Source organism: Atractosteus spatula, chromosome 21, assembly GCF_055471065.1.
Source record: "Atractosteus spatula isolate fAtrSpa1 chromosome 21, fAtrSpa1.hap1, whole genome shotgun sequence".
NCBI lineage: Eukaryota > Metazoa > Chordata > Actinopteri > Semionotiformes > Lepisosteidae > Atractosteus > Atractosteus spatula.
In genome coordinates, this window is record NC_142726.1 from 6,975,746 (window position 1) to 6,993,297 (window position 17,552).

The window sequence follows — 17,552 nt, forward strand, 5'->3', positions numbered from 1 at the left end:
CCCAAACTGTGGCGGGCTTATTTTATGTAATGCATTTCAAAGCATAAATTCTGGATTTTTAATGTCAAGACCTATACACTGTACAGTTAAGGTACTGTGCTGTTTGTTCATAGTAGTCTTCGGTAATGCCATTTTTTTTCTGATTTATGCTGTGTTTTAGTATGGCAGACAAGCAGTGTTACTTGTTTTGTAAAATTAATTCCTATATACTGTATAGATCTGCTTTAATTGCTCTCTATTGGGGAAAACAAATTGTAAGTGTGCCAAATACAGAGAACAGTTTTGAATGCTAGAAGTTTGATTAGATTAAATTTAGCTATGAAATGTGGAAAATGTGAAATTAAACTCCTTGCAATTATAGTTAATCCTCATAGCCAACATTTACACACTACCCAACTACCATAAACATGAAGGTTACAAAGGAGAGGAGCACATTAAGTATTTTCAGTACTTCGATCGTGAAAAAAAAATCACAAGGAGTTTCACATACGAAAACTACCTGATCTGATTAATGCACCGAAATGAGATGTTGGTTGCAGTGTTCTGTTAAAGTGTTTCTTTAATCTTATAAATTGTACATATCGTTTATCTGTTAATTGTATATACAGTAACTATCGTTGGGAAAACAATACAAATCGGGGTTGGTTTTCGGTTATTAATATAATTTGCGCATAAATCATTTTAAAGCAATCTTTAATTTTTAATCCACCTAAAACGCGGACTTCACATACGGAACATATCGATTTCACGTCACTTGTATGTTTTCCACACAACAATTCACAGATGGTGTACTTTTAGTTTGAGTGCTATTACGCACCTTATCTAGTATTTTTTAACCTTCGAAGCGCATGAACACTGGCTTTATTTTGAGTCTTTTACCTGCCATTCCGCTTTTTTATGCGGTGTATTATATTACCGACTCTGCTTTTGATGCCAATCGCCAACGCAACGCGCTTACCTGTGTTTGGCTGATAATGATGATAAAAACGGAAATAGCTGACCTAGAAAAACCGGAAAGAAGTAAGTACGTTCTGGAGCGGATGCGCCAACAGGTCCCGGAGTCGTGTAGGCAGTGCAGAGCTGACCTGTGCAGGTGTGTACCTCGAAACTCGTCAGGTGTGGCGCAGGAAAGCGTAACTCGCTCCGTGAAAACCTGCCGACTGGTCTATTACGAGTCCCTACCTCCACCTTGGCCTCTCGCTACTAATGGGAAGATTTGTGACAACGCCGCACTGAGCTGGTATCGACAGTGTGATACGAGTAGCTGCATTCCTTCTGCGGACTGGATTACTAATGACTATTTTAGTCTTGGTACTTCTCTTAAACCCCTAAGAAGACTCACGCTTTGATCCGGTGAGTGGCATCCAGACGGATTCTGGCATACATTATTTTTTAGCTGCTACCTTTTTCCCTCTTCAGCTATTTAATAAAAAGCGTCTCTACAGCCTAAGTGAGCGAGAAAACAGGGGTGAAGCTAATGATGCTGATCTTCGAAGTACTTTTTTTTTTTTACTAAAAACGTGTAATTTGTAATAAATGTATAATTGTTACTGTTGTATCCAGCTCCTGTAATACACACGCTGGTGAAAACTTCACTTCATTCAGGGATTTGGGTTCGATAGCATCCCGACTCGTGAATAATTCTATTTTTTTTTAAAGACTCGTTATTTAAAATCCTGTTTTTCTGCTTTCTCTAATTATTGGGCGCTCAGCGGCATCTGGTTAATCTCGGGATGTTTCAGGTATACACACGCTGGCCACTTGACAGGCAAACACTTCACAGTTTGTCTGAGGGTACGTTGACATTGGAGCAAATCCAGATTGGGATTTATTGCCGACTGTTATATATCTCGGGTACGCACACTCTATTTCCGTGCCCCGGGTATTGTATACTTTATTGATTAGGCGGAACTACTCACCAAGAAGCAAACTGAAGCAATCTAGCAGGCAACCTGTGAGTTTCCTATGCCCTTTTCTTTAGAAACTGGAACTTTACTCCTGTACAGTACCCTTTTTGTCAGGTGATATACATTTATCTCACTCCTTCTCCCGTGTTAAGTAGCAGGGCAGGCTGGAAGGAAGGTTCCCTGCTGTGTCCCCCATTTTTAAATTTCTCTTTCTTCAGTCTCTTATCTGATCAACCAAAAAAATGTCCTGGCAGTAGCCTAGGATGTTATGGGCAAAATCAAAAGCGATGAGAATTTTGCTGCCTTATCACAGAAGATGGTACACAAGCGGAGGTCAACAGATCAGCAGCCAGCACTTGAAGGGCTATGCTGATTTTCACTGAGAATTCTGCAAACATCACCTGAGCATAAATCAGGCCAGGTCGAGCTCTGACAAAAACTTAACCTTATTATTGGTTTATAGGTGTTGTTGTCTCGGCAATTTGTATGTCTTGTGAGCACCAGTACTTTGTTTCATAGGTGAGGTAAATGTGGCATTTTCACATGAATTCCCATTGAGCCCTGATTTGCGTATCTTGAACCTGACATTACAGAAACTATCCATGAAGAGTTATAATCTCACAGAGTTGCAAAGTACAGTGAAATACCAGTGCCAAATATTGTATAAAACTTGGGATTTAAAAAAAATCACAAAATGTATCATTTGTTTCAGTTATTTTGGTTGTCCCCTGCTTATTGTGATCGTATGAGAGATTATAGTGTTCAGTGTACTGTTACTGAAGAGTATCAATCAGCCAAGGTGTCACCAGTGAGAAAACCCACCCTGTCTTTAACTTACAGTATCTCTTTATCTGCTTCACGAGCTGTTGTATCCAGGGTGACTTACAGCACTTACGTCTAAATAATAATCATGCAGGCACTAGAATGGAAAACAAAATCAGTTGAATAAAAAGACAACAAACCTAACATACTGGAAGAAGAGCTGTTGAAGGGGCAGGCAAAATAAAATAGCAGAACCTCCTCAACTTTTACTGTCTGCAGGCCTCTGTTCAAGTTAATACACTAATTTGTGAAGAAAACCTACATAAATATGATTATGTAGCAGGCATTAAATATCCACTAGCAGTGCTGACTGATATGCTGTACTTCCTGCATATTGCATTTCAAAGCTCCCAAAAAGTTTTCTTTTCTTTGTAAATGAATTGTGCGTCTTGTAACCATGATAAATGATAAAGGAATCAAGAGCAGTTTGCAAAAACTGTTGATTAAGAGTAGGTTTGTGACTTTTTTAATGTATGAAAGTATATAGATTACAGCCCAAGAAGTAGTCCATTAAATTAGCATGACCAATAATTGCTGCCACATATAAACAATTAGGCATATGAACAATAAGAAAATTGATACTGTTCCTCAGTGATTTAAAGTTGTTTCTTAAAAATTTAAAAGATCGTAGTGTATCTCAGCAGCGATGCAGTGTTAATGCAGGTGCAAATAAAACTATTTTTAGGTGGAATGGATATGAGAGACTATTTGTCTTTCTCAGTGGTGTTCACTGCAGCATGTTTTCAAGAAGGGGATGTGTTGCCAAGCAGCACACACAACAGAAAGTCAATCTTCTGGCTGCAAACAGGATTTCTTCCTCAATCGGCACCAGGGCTTAACAGCAGCTCCTTTAAGAAACTCAGCTTTCTTAAGAGACCTCTGTAAGGAGCTTGTGAATGTATCCCTGCTGTCTGGGAAGTGTTTTCATAGGTTGTTGGCTCATGTTGTTGTTCTTCCTCTGCAGTTCACATGGCAGGGATTTCTAGAACATCAGGTTGATTAGGAAGAAACTCAGCGTACTGTGTGTCAGGTTCTGGAACTTTCAGAATGTGTCATCAGATTCTCCCCTCTTCCCCTCCTTCTGATTCAATGAAGTATAATTGTGGTTTACTATAGACTGTGATGAGCTCCCAGGAACTCATGTCCACGTAGAGTCTGCAATCTAACAACTTGGTTCGTCTTCTGGTGGTTGTAGGGGACACTTCCTCTGTCGTACTATGATTGTTTTTACTTGTCTTTTATTAACTAGCTGTGCTGCCTGCGTTCTAGTGGGTCTATACTGTACATATTCTGGTTTCTTAATTACCATGTTGTGTTGTGTGGGTGGTGGAGACCAGATGCTTTTACAGCTTTTAATGAAATTTTATTAAACATGTACTGAACAGTCTGTATAGCGTATGCACTCCTTTTTTTTTTTACTGACACTATCTACCTGTGTGCTAACTATGGGTGATCTGAGTACATTGGCTCATTAAGTACAACATTAACAACTGAAAACCATATGCGTCTGTTATGTCTGGGACTTCCAATGGCCTGTGTTGTTGATTTTCTGTACTCCAGCACTGACGTGACCTCCAGTGGCACTCACTCTGTTCTCTCCACGCCCTCTGCCCCCTTAGGCTGCGCCATGGTCAACCCGGCAGTGTACGCAAACAGGAAGAGAAGCCGTCCGATTCCCAAGCTGTGAGTAAGCCAGTGGTGAAGCACAGTCGGCACTAGTGTTTCCTGTTTTATTGTAGTACTGCTGTGTAGAAAAAAGAAACAGCTGTGATGCAGGTGGATTTGCTATGTGCCACAACGCCAAGTATTACAAGGAAGAGGCACAGCCACAGCAGTTTAAAAGCATCTTGTCCCTTGCCTCTGTGCAGCTGCTCATGAAGAAGGTTGGATATTCTTACAATAGGGGAAAAGACGTTTTGCAGGGCAGGAGTAGGATGTTCGATAATTTACAGGCCAGTTTACAAGAAACAACGTGAATGAATAGACTTGGCAATGTTTGGTTAATTCGAAGAACTTCAGACAGATGTCCTTCACCTTCTCTGGCCAGAAGAATTGGGTGGGACCAGGCCATCAGTATCGGGAAGGAACGTCCACATTCAGTGCAGCTTCCTTACATTTTGCTCAGCAAAGGCAATAATGAATAATGTGCTAGTCAAGTCTTTTTTTAAATTGTAGATAGATATGTTTTAGCTACCTCTATGGTAATATTAATGTTATTGTTCGGTTAATTTGCAATGTGCTCAACCATTTAAATCGGTCACACTGCACTGCCTCTCCCTCTGCTCTGATTGGAAGGAATCTGGACCAGCTTCTCAGTGTCCTACGGTCGCTGAGCTCTGTGGCGAAGCAATGATATTCAAAATGTGGGAAGCCCCGAATCAAAATGTAGTTACAGAGGGCGTCTGTCTCTCAGCTAAACAAGCAGGTGCCCTCACCTACAGTATAAAAACAGCCTTGTGATTAAACTTAGGTATTGCCCCCTTTCCTGTTGAGGAGTGATCTGTTTACCGCAAAGATGTAAAAAAACACATCTAAGTTTCACCTTTTACATTTTCCAGTATCACAAGAATAACATATTTAAAAACAAATCAACATGAATGCTCACCAGCTGTTTACAAAACCCATTTCAATCCCTTTGACTTAAATATCAAAAGGGAATCATAACACAGAATCCATTCTATTCACCAAACCCAAGCAATATGAGCACGTGGTGAGCCTGTCAGAAAGAAACAGACTGTTCAGTGTTGAGTAACAGGCACAAGAGTGAGTCGTCCCACGCTCAGACGTGTGACACTGTGCCAGGAAGCTGCCTGCAGCCTGGCCTCGAGGTAGGAAGCAGTCACACCACCTGTTACCTGTTCAAAGTTACCTGTTGAAACAATACACATTTCTCCTTGCATTAAATCCTTTAACCCTAACAATGCCAGTGGACAGCTTTTTACATGATAATGAACAGAGAACAACTTTGTAGTCCTCTGGTATTACCAAAATCTAAGTATGACTCATATTGTAGCTGCAAAAGGCTGAAGCAAATTTTAGTTGATTGCAGTCAAATAAGAATCAAATTCTTGTTCAGTTTAATGTTGGCTTTATCAAATATTCTGAAAACTGATAAAAACAGTAGAGTACTTAGAGAAATGAGGTTCTGATCTGCTAGTGTCCCCTTGAGTTTCCTATTGTTCAAAGGTTGCAGCTATGGCCAAATGTTTTACATCTTGCATTGCTCGTTTGGCTGATTCCAAACTCACACCTGTTCTCAATGGGTTCTCTCAGACCAGCCTCTGCGGTTGTTCTAGCCCACGATTCCCTGTTCTTGGTCAATTGTATCCCTGAAACTTTGTATCTTTGTTACTTATCAAGAAATCCCCTGGAATGACTCCAGCAGTGTCTTTCAGGATTTTGAGTACCTGTATCAAGGTCCCCTCTTGATCTGGCTTTTTTGTTTAACTTTTTTATTATACAAATCTTTCTATGTTATGATTAGCTGCCTAGCTTTGACAAAGATATGTCTGTGGAAAAAAGTCATGAGCAGAACGCAGTGGGCACAGACACATCTGTAGCTTGGAGCTGTGCTTTGGACAGTAGGAAAGCTGAATGGAGATGGCTGATCTATGCTATAGGGGGCATAGAAATGGAATTACTGGCATTTCCATTTTTCGGAGGTACACATTATAAAAAAGCCAATACTGTGTGTTTTGTTCTGCATTTCCTGCTCTGGTGGCTTTTGTCTGATGGCTTTTTTTTAACCTTTTCAGGAAGCCAGGCTCTCCCAAGACAGCGAAGACTAACGCCTCCAAGAGGCACCGGGACAAGCTGAATGTGGAGCTGGACAGGGTGGCAGCTCTTCTGCCTCTCCCTGAGCATGTGTCCTCCAAGCTGGACAAGCTGTCCGTCATGAGGCTAACTGTCGGCTACCTCCGAGCCAAGTCCCTCCTCAGCAGTAAGGAACTCACAGCTCATGTATTCCTAAAGGTCTAATGACATTGACCGTGGCACTGTGCAACGTGGTTATGGATACATGTCTTTAGATATCAGGTCAGGAAGTGCTCATAGCTGCCCCTGTTACAAGCATTTCTTTGGTATTTCTGTATAGTTTAAGCATTTCAGCTCTATAATTTTCTAAATGACAAAAATGTGTAATTTATCATTTTCTAAATGACATTTTTTTTTCAAGTTTGCCTCCGGTAAAGACGTAAAATGTTAATACCTACTATACACTACATGTCATTTTTCTGATATGATGATTTTGCAAGGCGTTTAGCTCCGTGCTGTATTACTAAAATGCATCTGGCTAATGGGGTGAAATCAGTTAGTCTGCTTTGCAAACCTAATGTGCGCTTTTTGGGAGCTCCCAGAAAAACACCTGCACAAACACAGCGAAAACATTCAAACTCCACAAATAGGCGGTAGTGCTAACCACTATGCCACTTAATGAAATAACCTTTAGTAAGAATCTGATTAAGACTGAAATGCTGATATTAACATTGGAATAACAGTAAATTCATAAAATGTACAGTATTTTACGAAAGCAGGTAGATGTCAAACTAGATGAACAGATTGAACGAAAGTTCAATCAATAGACCAGAAAGTAGCTCATCAGATGCCTGATGAGAGGTGTCAAGTGAAATATTTATGCAGAGTAATTAAAACATTCTTACTGTAAACAATAACATATAGTTTGTGTGATGTAATAGATACAAATATTATGTAAGGAGAATTGTCCTTAACATGATGCATTTACTTAAAGAAGAAAATATGCCCAAATTCATGATTAATACAGTTTAGCAGTATGGGAGTTTTTCTTCAGTTAGGCATTCTGAATATAAGATACCAACTTAAACATTACATGTCAAACCTAAGTGTTGAATTGTAAGTATAAAATCTATCTTACGTTTTCATTGTTATTGTGTCTTCTTCTGTATAGGTTTTTGATGAGTGAAGCTGTTTGCTGTTAGTGTTGTTTTTGGTAGAATTTAGACTATAGCTGCAATCTACAAGATGAGTCCTTCAGATCTGTGTGTCTCAACGATCCTGAGGAGCACAGATATCTCTTTTGTTCCACTTTTGGTTCCCCAGTTACAATACAAGTGGCAGCTGAACATGTCTTGCATACAATCCTACAAAAGTCCTGCAGACATTGTAGACACACAGCTGTATTGTGGCTTGCCAATGGTACTGCTTTAGCGAGGCTATTAAAAGAAAACATTTATAAACAAGAAGGATCCCTACATGTATAAAAGGATCGTGCTTAAATCTACTGGTTCCACTGACAACACAGGTATGTAGTGAATCATTTAATCTGAGTCATAATGTCAGTTTCATTACTGAGTCAGCAATCATTTTTGTAGTCAAATGCTTTTGTCCTTCTGGCTGCTGGAAAATATTGCATTTTAATTGTTTCTGTTGCTTGACACGGAATGGTTTATTGAATTCCTTCTTAACCCTCAGTTTGTGTTCTACATTGTACTGCTGTTGGTCTGCAATTTACAGCAGTATAATTGTATTTTACTGTATTGAATCTCTTATTTGATATGCATGCAACTTGTTACCGTTTTCAAGTTAAAGACTGAACTTGGAACAGACTCTTTGCAAAAATGGATTACCTTTTTTTTTTCACTTTTTCTGAGTCTGAATTCTGGAAACACTTGCCCTAGTTTGTGATAGATTCCCCTTTTATGACTAGTTACCTTCAATGGAAATCTAACTTGAAATACATTCCTGGCCAAAGGAATATACGAGTTTGTGTCCAAGCTGGGATCCCGCAAGGAAGTCTTGAAGAGCACGTTGATGATGGTACAGGTGTGACATTAACACTTAGCAGGCTTCATGTCAATCTCCCTGAGCATCTTGGAGCTGTCTATTGAACATCACAGAAACAGTATAGCCATTTATGGTTTGGAGCCTCCTTATTGGTAGCAATATAAGGATAGATTTCAAACATGGTTCTAGTCACCTTGGAGCTGATGGAATGAGATCACACGGGACTATTGCTAGGAATCATTTCAGTTATAGTGAGCATTTTGTCAGTGGTATTCTTCTGTGCATGTCTTTGAAAGCTGAGGAAATAGAGGGGTGATGGTTCCCAAAGAAAAAAGGAACTATGAGTCAAAAACACAGGAAAAACTGGTTAGGATATAGAGTGATTTAGCAAACAAAATACACATGACTTTGTTATAAAGGTGCATTAAGGGAAATTGTGTGTTTTCAGGTGTAATTGACTACATACAGGACTGGTGATAGATGAAACGAGTCTCTAGGGGCAGAGTGGAATGCTGGCCTACTGAGGTTTTCCACCACTCAATAATGAGCTCAACTTGGACTCTTTTTCTTCTGTTGACAGTAAACAGTGTGCAAGAGCAGTTAAGCCCAACAGGATGAGCCACGTGACTGTAGTCAGCATTGGTATTCCAGTTATTTTAAACGCTACCTATTACCGGTTTTGTGAGATACCAGCAGTTTGTCTTCCATGTGTTGAAGTTTTTATTTGCTTTTAATGTCCTCTGATCAAAGAAAGTCGGGAACAGAGAATGAGTCTTAAATGCATTTGATGGCAGGGGGCACTCTGTGCTTTCACTTTTTTCTTGTCAGTTTATTTTGGACCCAGTTAATGCAAAAGCTGTGGAAAAAAACTTTGTCCTCAAAGCCATCAGTGGCTCTATCTTCGTGAGCTGGAGTTGTGTGGAGAGCTCGGGTTCAGCTCTCTCTGTGCATTGGGAGAGAAATGGAGGTGTGTCCAATGGTGAAGCAGTATGAAAGCTTTATTCTTATTTATGTTTCATGTGGGACAGCATGGCGTCACAGTGGTTTAGCATTGCTGCCCCGCAATGCTGGGGGCCTGGGTTCAATTCTGAACTTGGGATGCTATTGACATGAAGTTTGTAGGTTCTCACCTTGTTTGTAAGAAAGCTCTCGAAACCTGGAGATCTCTTGCACAGTTTGAATCTGACAGGATCATAATTATACATTAGAAGCATGCTAATGAATATTGTAGTCTTCTAGTTCTGCCCTAGGAGGTATCCCTTTTAAAAGAGGTCATCATTTTTCTTAATCCAGCATCATATTTAGATTTCACCATGAGCATAATAGTTATACAAAGTACAAAGGTTGGTAGCATTTGATCCCACATAATAGGATTCCCACCTGTAATCCATTAGAGACTTTCCACTGGGGAATTTCCAGGCATTTTTTAAACGTAATAGAAAAGCAGCATATTTTAGTTTTAAATACCATTTCATTATACTTTTTCAGGATTTGTATTTTTGTTGTTTTACAAATCTTTAAACAAGACATCTATGAAAGGATGAGGCACACATTAAAAGTGGGCAAAGACCTCTGTATAGGCTGCCTGCATCCTAATTAGGGCATGTTTAGACCTGTTCTGTCTATTGCAGAATGTGTTAGTTGTGAACCTCTGATCTGTCAACACCTTATACAGTAACTGTTTTTTCCATCAGTTGGCTGGCACGTATTCCACTCACTTAAGGCAAGGAGTTTGGTAATTAGTTGTTTAAAGTTTTAGATATTTAAAAAGAAATCAATGAATTTTTTAAAAATCTGATATTTTTCAGTTTTCAGATACCGTTTCAGCTCAGTGCAAAAATGTTATTTCAGAATCTCTTAAGATACTTGCCTAAGTCTCTTCAGATATTCCCATTTTAAGGAATGACAAACAGTTTAAAACTGTAAGTACGGACTTACTAGTTTTGGAATGCCCAAAACTACAACTACTACGGATAATTATAATAATATAATAATGAAGAAGAAGATCCTTTAGCTTCTCTAAGAACAAGTAAAAGTCTTACCATAAATATAAGTAAGGTTTGCAAAGTAAAATTAGTATGCAGTACTCTCAAGTCTGGAGATTAGCACAGTGATCATTGGTCACTGTGTAAGGAAATCCACAAACACTTGCTCAGAGTAAGGTGCTTTAAACAACTGTTGTGATAGCATTGACACATTTTTGCAATGTGTATTTATCCCAGCAGTCTTGCTTTGCTTCTGAGGGGGGAGAATTCCTGTTGTAGCACCTGAAAGACTGGGGCAACGCCTGGCAGATTGATCCCATCACGCCACTTCTCCCGGCCTCTTCCTCCTGCACTCTGTACAGCTCCATGTGGCGGTCTGGGCTGAGAGGAGAGGCTGCTTTCCGTGCAAGCTGGCTTTAGATCTCAATCAGCAGCCTGCTGTCTGTCTTCTCAGCCCCAGACACGGCAGTGCTGTCTGCACGCAAGTCTTCACCTTTGTACACTAAACCCCTCTGGCCTGATTCTGACAGAATGACTGTTACCTGATTTTGTCATAAAACTGAAACTACCAAGTCAACTTGAAAATTGAGCTTCATTCCTTCTGATTTCAAGTGCATGAATTTCTGAAAGCTGCAATATAGGAAGAGAAAAAATCATTGCACATTTCTTAATCATGCACTTTCTCGTGTATGTTACATTAATACCTGTAAATATTTAATGGTATACCGTTTATTAATCTGAAGGAAAAGAGATCAGACCTCAAATCTGATGTATTTGCACTCGTTAGCTGGCCGGCTTTGCTATGGTGTACAGAATTAAATATCAGTTTTTACATCCAGCAATGTGCAGTTTGGGTGTGGGGACTGCAAAGTGGAGAAGATTACTCTGTGACAGCTGCCGAAACTGTATAAAGAAACTCCCAGTGGGACATAGCTTTGAGTTCTTGGTACTGGATCCAACAGTACCACAACACGCCAAAGCAACAGGGTGTTACAGAGCAAGGAACAAAGTGTGGGATGATACCCTTTTAATGAAGAGGTGAACAGCTTTACAGTAACATCACAGTGATGGCATCAAGACTGTACTTTGACTCCAGGAGTTTATTACTGAGCTCTTACTGTGGAAAGGTCTCCCTTTAACTGAGAGGTAGTTCCAAAAAGTTGCTTTTTAAGCCTTTTTGGTTTGAGTTGTCACTCAGACCAAAGTGTAAGGGTATAAGCTCGGGTATAAGCTCACAAGAGCACTGAGCCTGAATTGTGGCTTGCTGGTGTGGTGTCTTTGTTATTAATGGAAGTGGCTTCATCTCTGGTAAAATCCGCTAACTGGAGCCTCTGGGACTAGGTGGGAAGTTACCGTCCTTGCTGGGATAGGATCACCGCCGGCTAAGAATTTGGATTTCTTTGCTTGTTTTCTTCCATCCATTTATTTTCTAACCACTACTTCCAATTCATGGTTGCTGCAGAGCCGAAGCCTATCCCAGCAAGCAACGGGTGCAAGGCAGAGCACGCTCTGGACAAGATGCCAGTATGTCGCAGTGCACACAGACACAAACATCTAGGGCTAATTTACCCAGAAGCCAATAAAACTACCAGTATGTCTTTGGACTGTGGAAGGAAACCAGAGCACATAGAAACTCTATGCAGAGAGCAGCCCAGGGCTGAAATGGACCCCATGGCCCCAGAGGTGCCCTGTGCCTCCTGCTTGTTTTCCTGTCTGCGTAAAATGTGAAAAATATATGATGCAAACAGAGCCTTAGAGCCCCCCTGTACGAAAATAGCAAAGTGTCCATATTCAAGCCTTGAGGCTTATCCTTATTTTCTTAAGAGTTCAGCAGTTAGAGCAGGACTCACTCCTGGATGAGGCACTACTCTATTGCATGGTATTGAAACTTGTGTGTTTAGGAGCATTAGAGCAAACAAGGAGGCCATTCAGCCCATTTTGCTCATTTATCTTGTGTTTAACGCTCCAAGAATCCCAACAAGCTGCCTTCTTAAAGATTCCGGGCCGTCCGCTTCAACTGGACATCCCAAGGCTGGGATTTTTGCCTAGACCTGCACAACTCACATGATATAGAAGGGCCTCTTCCTTTTCCCATTTCATCCAGGAAATATATTCCATATTACTGCTAACCCTCGGAGTTAATAATTTGTTTTCCTGTCATTCGGAAATGTGAGATATTAAAACAAATGATAAAAAGGAAAATACTCTGTGCTTGGTCAGATACCCCTTGCACATTTTCAGAGAAAGACAGATTTACTCTTGTACTGTAAAAGCATAACACAAACGAGGACTGTGTCCAAACTGGAGGAGAGCTATATGAGGCTGCCTGGTTGATTCCCTCTGCTTACAGCTTCCTGGCGTCGGGGGATGCCCTATTAGTTTATTAGTGCCGTTTCTTCAGTAGTGCCCGAGAGGAAAAAGCTGAAACTTACTTAATGGTGATGCGATGTGCCAGGCCCAGGCCTTCAGGGAAAAATGTTGCCTTGCATGCTCTGGCAGTTGGGGCTCAACCATGCGATCCTTTGATGTGTGTGATGTGATCCTGTTGATTGATGAGGCATAAACTAATTTATCTTTGCTTCCACTTCTTTTGCTAGCTCTTCAGATTGTCCATGCTCTTGTTCACTGTGTCAGAAACGGAGTAACCGGGAGCCTCCTGGCAATATTTCACATTTCAAAACTTTCACATTCCGATTCTTGTTTGAAAGTACAAATAGCTGTGCTAAACTGAACTGCAATCAAAACACTACATACTGTAAAAAAGTGATGACTGATAACCTATAAATTAGCTTGATTTTCCTCTAAAAAACTGGGGCCAGGCCTTGAGCTTCTTTGTTAAGGAATCTCTCCTAACTCGTCAAACCTATGGTAGCTTCCGAATTAATGTTTGTAGGCCGTTGTTGAAAATGCGTTGCAAGTGCTTTGTACGACAAATGTACGAGAAATGCAAAACAGGAAGACTAAGAGGAAATTCAACTTTTATTGTTTTGTGCATTTGGCCACTGGTCAACTGAGGCTGGTTTGGGGTTTGTTTTTTCTATAAGGAATATGATCTTTTCACACACAAAAAGACAAACAGAAACGAAAGTCTCGTAAAATAAATCCTCATGTTGAACTGAAAACGTGTGATTACCAGTTTGTAAAAGCACAGACATGATTAAATATTCTGCAAACATGACTTTGTGTTTTAACCATTGACCTTTTGCAGTTGTAACCTCACAGTAAATAGTAAAAAACTAAGACATTAGTTTAATTGCTTTAATTTAACTCTCTGTGCTCACAGTTAATATAGTATACTGAAGCTTTAAAGTGTTTTGTAATAAAAAGCGAAAGACTGTTTTGGGAGCTTCACATTTTATATTGCAGCATTGTATTTTCAGAAAAAAATATATTTGACTTTTAAAGTTCACATTAAAGTGAACAATATTCACTAGATAACAATTTCAGTTCTGCTGTCGTACTTAGCAAAATATTATACAGTACCTTTTAAAAGTATCCAGTCTTTCTGTGGTGTCCCATATTAAAGTTAAATAACAAAATAAGGCATACACATTTTTTAACTTAAACATTCCATCCAAACTCTACATGCTCAGACTGAAAACGTATATAAGTGTATGATTACAGCAAAAAAATAGTTTTGTTTTGTGCCCCTATGATTCCAAATGTGAAGGTACTATTTTCAACCAAATACCACGGTCCCACACCTACCAGGAAGAGATGTGCACTTTTAATAAAACCCAGAACAATGAGATAAGAGAGCGCTTTGTTTCTTAGGAGAAAAGGGCCTTTGAGAGAAATGAGGTTATGGTGTTGTGAGTGTTTGTGTTGGCGGCAGAAAGGTATCCCAGACGGCTCTCCTAGGACTTGAAAGCCAAGTGACGTCAAGCTGAGCAGGAAGTCAAGCCAGTGTTGTTCCTCACCTGGGGCTCCCCACTCTGCTCCTGTGGTGCTGGAGACAGTGCAACACTTCCGAGTCTCGGCCACAGAGTTGCCTCTGTTGTCCAAGGCAATGGGCTGCTGTGCGTTTGGCAGTTTCGTGAGATAAGTTAATTCCTCAGAGAAATTAGCACTGCCAACAGACAGCATGGTTTATCAAGACAGGATGAAAATGAATTTCAGAGTAAATAGTATTTATTATGCACAAGCTATGGATTAGTGAAGAATTACGCAGCTCACTGCTCTTGGCACTTTTTTTCTGAATTGGTTGGCAAACCCTGCATGTTTCCTTGCTACCTCATTTTTCATGTGAAGGTGTATACAGTAGGTCACGTTTCTTTCACAAGGATCCAGTCTTAGTCCAAAAGGGTTTTCAGATTGTTGGTGCTTGATGGATGCTTTTTTAAGAGGCAGAAATTGAAATGAATGACTTCTCAGACTCACCTGTCCTCTCTTTTAGGCTCTCTTTGTCTTATCTTCCATTTTTTGCTCACTTCGCTTCTTGCTCCATCTTCCCTTTCTTAGACCCTTCACACTCCATTCTTTCTGAAAATCAGCCAGGACCAGTACAGCAGGGAAACTCGCATTAATTCCAGATTAATGTGATTATACCTTTAAGAGACTCTTGAGTCCAAGAGTGACAGGGGAGAAAGGCCAATAAGTTCTTCTCAGACAACTAAAATTAGTAGAACCCACAAACCAGCTTTCTTTTCCTCTTCAATTTTATCTGTCAGCCTGGCGGAGAAGACTGTAAGTCTGATTTAAGGGTTCTTGTGGGGTTTTCATCATTTACCTGAAATGGGAAAGAGAGAGAGCTTCGCTCCTCACCTTGTCTCTGTTGCGCATCTCTAAACAAACAGGTGAATCCAAGGGCAGCCTGTGTGGAAGTGGCAGGAATGCTTGGTGGCCATGGTGGAGTGATTGCGTATCAAGTTGCATACGGGCTCCCAGTTCTTTTTCTCCAGCTTTGTGTTCATGATCTGTGGGTGTGTTGCCAAAGCTGTCATGGACCTGGTTTGTGTTCAGCCCTGCTTCTGTTCCAGTTGAGCAGGTATCATCACTCACAACCTATAATCTATTACTGCCCTTCCAGGGCATGATTCCAGCAAGGTTTCAGATTCAACACAATAATGCTCTTTAGGATTTCTGGGCTCTGTTGAACCCATACAGTAGCAGATTTATGGTGTGATCATTGTCACTTTATAGTGACCTGGTGCTGATAATGTATGCAGTTATTATACATTTGCCAGTAAATGTAAGACATTTGGTTTAAGCCACCTACTATACAGTATAAGAATAGCCAATAGACTTACTTCTTTAACAGTTGAGCCATCTCGCCAAGATAAGGTTTAATTTACAGGTTTTTTGTCATATGTCAAGAAGCTGTTTTCATGACATTGATATTTTAAATGAGTAAGCATTAAGCATGAGGTAAACATCTGCGATTTTGCACAGTAAATCATTTTGGAAGAGTTTCTACATCTTCAGGGATGTAATTTAATGCGTAACCCCTTTTGCTCTGAAATGTGTTGTATTAAAAAAAAATGCAATTTCTCTGGCATATTAGCATAACTTGTGACTATAACAATAAGATTGTGCAAATTGTCACTCTCTTTTTTTCTTGTACCTATGACCAGAAACACAACATTGTCAGGTGAAGTAGGTCGTTTTTGGTGGTTCATTTTTTAATATTCTTTGGATTCAGTATCCAGGTGAGCTCATCTTCTGTCCAAGCCCTGCACTGACATGAGTTACATCCTCTTAATATCACGAACAGGACTACATCTCTAATACAGGTTTTCAGTATTAATTTATTGACAAACATGAAAAGCAGGGATAGGCCTTTTAAGTTAATACTCTTATAATTATTGTGAAAGAGACACTTTTCTGGTTTTATTTCTCAGAATTAGGATTCATAGACCTCTACTGGAAGTATTTTATAAAATATGTAATAATAGAATTCTTGTTTCACAGAAGTTTTTTTTCCTATAATTGATCATCTGTACATTGTAGAAAGCTTTAGAAATATCTGAAAAATAAAATGTAGGCGTTGTGTGGCTTTTTATGGTCTCCATTTGGTACGTCTGGGTGGTTTGGGTAGGTGTAACTTCATGATCCAAGTAATCTTTCAAGACTTGAGTCCGTAGGTCCTTGTATTGCTGTTAAGATGGAAGACGTCCGCTGTATTAAATCTGTCAGTGCCTTTCAGGAATGTGAATATCAAAATCTTTTCTGCTCAGTATTGATCTAGACTTAGAAAGTGCACAGTACTTGAAGGTTCTGTGAGTGTGATTGTACTCTACTGACACAAGCTGCCTGACAAGAGAATTTAAGAATGCTCATTGGTTAGGGATTTTGGTTTCAGGCCCACCTGACAATCACTTTTTACACGTGTTTCTCCTCACCTGGCCTTTTGTCCTGAGGGAGAGGCGGGGCCTGTGAGGAAATGGGTGTGGCTTCAAGCACCTGGGAGGCGGGGTTGGAAGCGTGCCAGCAGCCTCCGGTTAGCGCATTCAAGAACACTGAGGATATCCGCTGTGCGTTCCTTTAATCCTTGTCAAAAGAAACAAAGGCTAAACCTATTCTTATGCAACAGAACAGCTTTGAAACATCTCCGTTCCCGAATGTGGCAGTTGTGCTAGTGCTTGCATAATGAAAACCTGAAGATAATCATTTTGAAATCTTAGGCGTACTTAGGAAGCTGAAGTTGCAAATTAGGGCTGAAGTGCCTTTTCATGACTCTTATTTTTTTTTAAATCTCAAAATGCAGTAAACAACACAAGGCTATTCTGCTTTTGTTAAAACCCGGGATGGCTAAATACCAAACCAGTAGGTTAGAATATAATAATTAGAGCCACAGTAAGTACAGCCCTGTCATTTTAGAAAAAAGATGCCTAACCTTGAAATGGTACCTGTGTGACCACACCATGCGCAAAAGGGAGCAGACGCAAACAAACTAGTGTCCAATGTTCCATTTTGCACTGTAGCTCCATTTTGCAAAGGCTGCATTGATTATTAAAAACATTATTAAGCTTTTGCAGAATAATGTCTGAATAAAGGCACACATCAAAATGCCCAGATATCAGTGTTCTCCGAGAAGCATTTAACTTATAACACACACTTATGCTGCACCTTTGAGGAA

General features: G+C 40.0%; 1 protein-coding gene across 1 annotated transcript in view; it reads left to right on the top strand.

Moving 5' to 3' along the window:
• The first annotated feature begins 1,096 nt into the window (after nucleotides 1-1,096).
• The window catches only part of LOC148817108 (aryl hydrocarbon receptor-like), a 35,092-nt gene continuing 18,636 nt past the window's right edge, over nucleotides 1,097-17,552 (top strand). Inside the window, exons 1-3 of the mRNA XM_088939207.1 lie at nucleotides 1,097-1,353; nucleotides 4,349-4,412; nucleotides 6,485-6,669. Coding sequence (XP_088795333.1) covers nucleotides 4,357-4,412; nucleotides 6,485-6,669 — 241 coding nt within the window. The 5' untranslated portion in view covers nucleotides 1,097-1,353; nucleotides 4,349-4,356. The remainder of the gene's footprint in view (nucleotides 1,354-4,348; nucleotides 4,413-6,484; nucleotides 6,670-17,552) is intronic.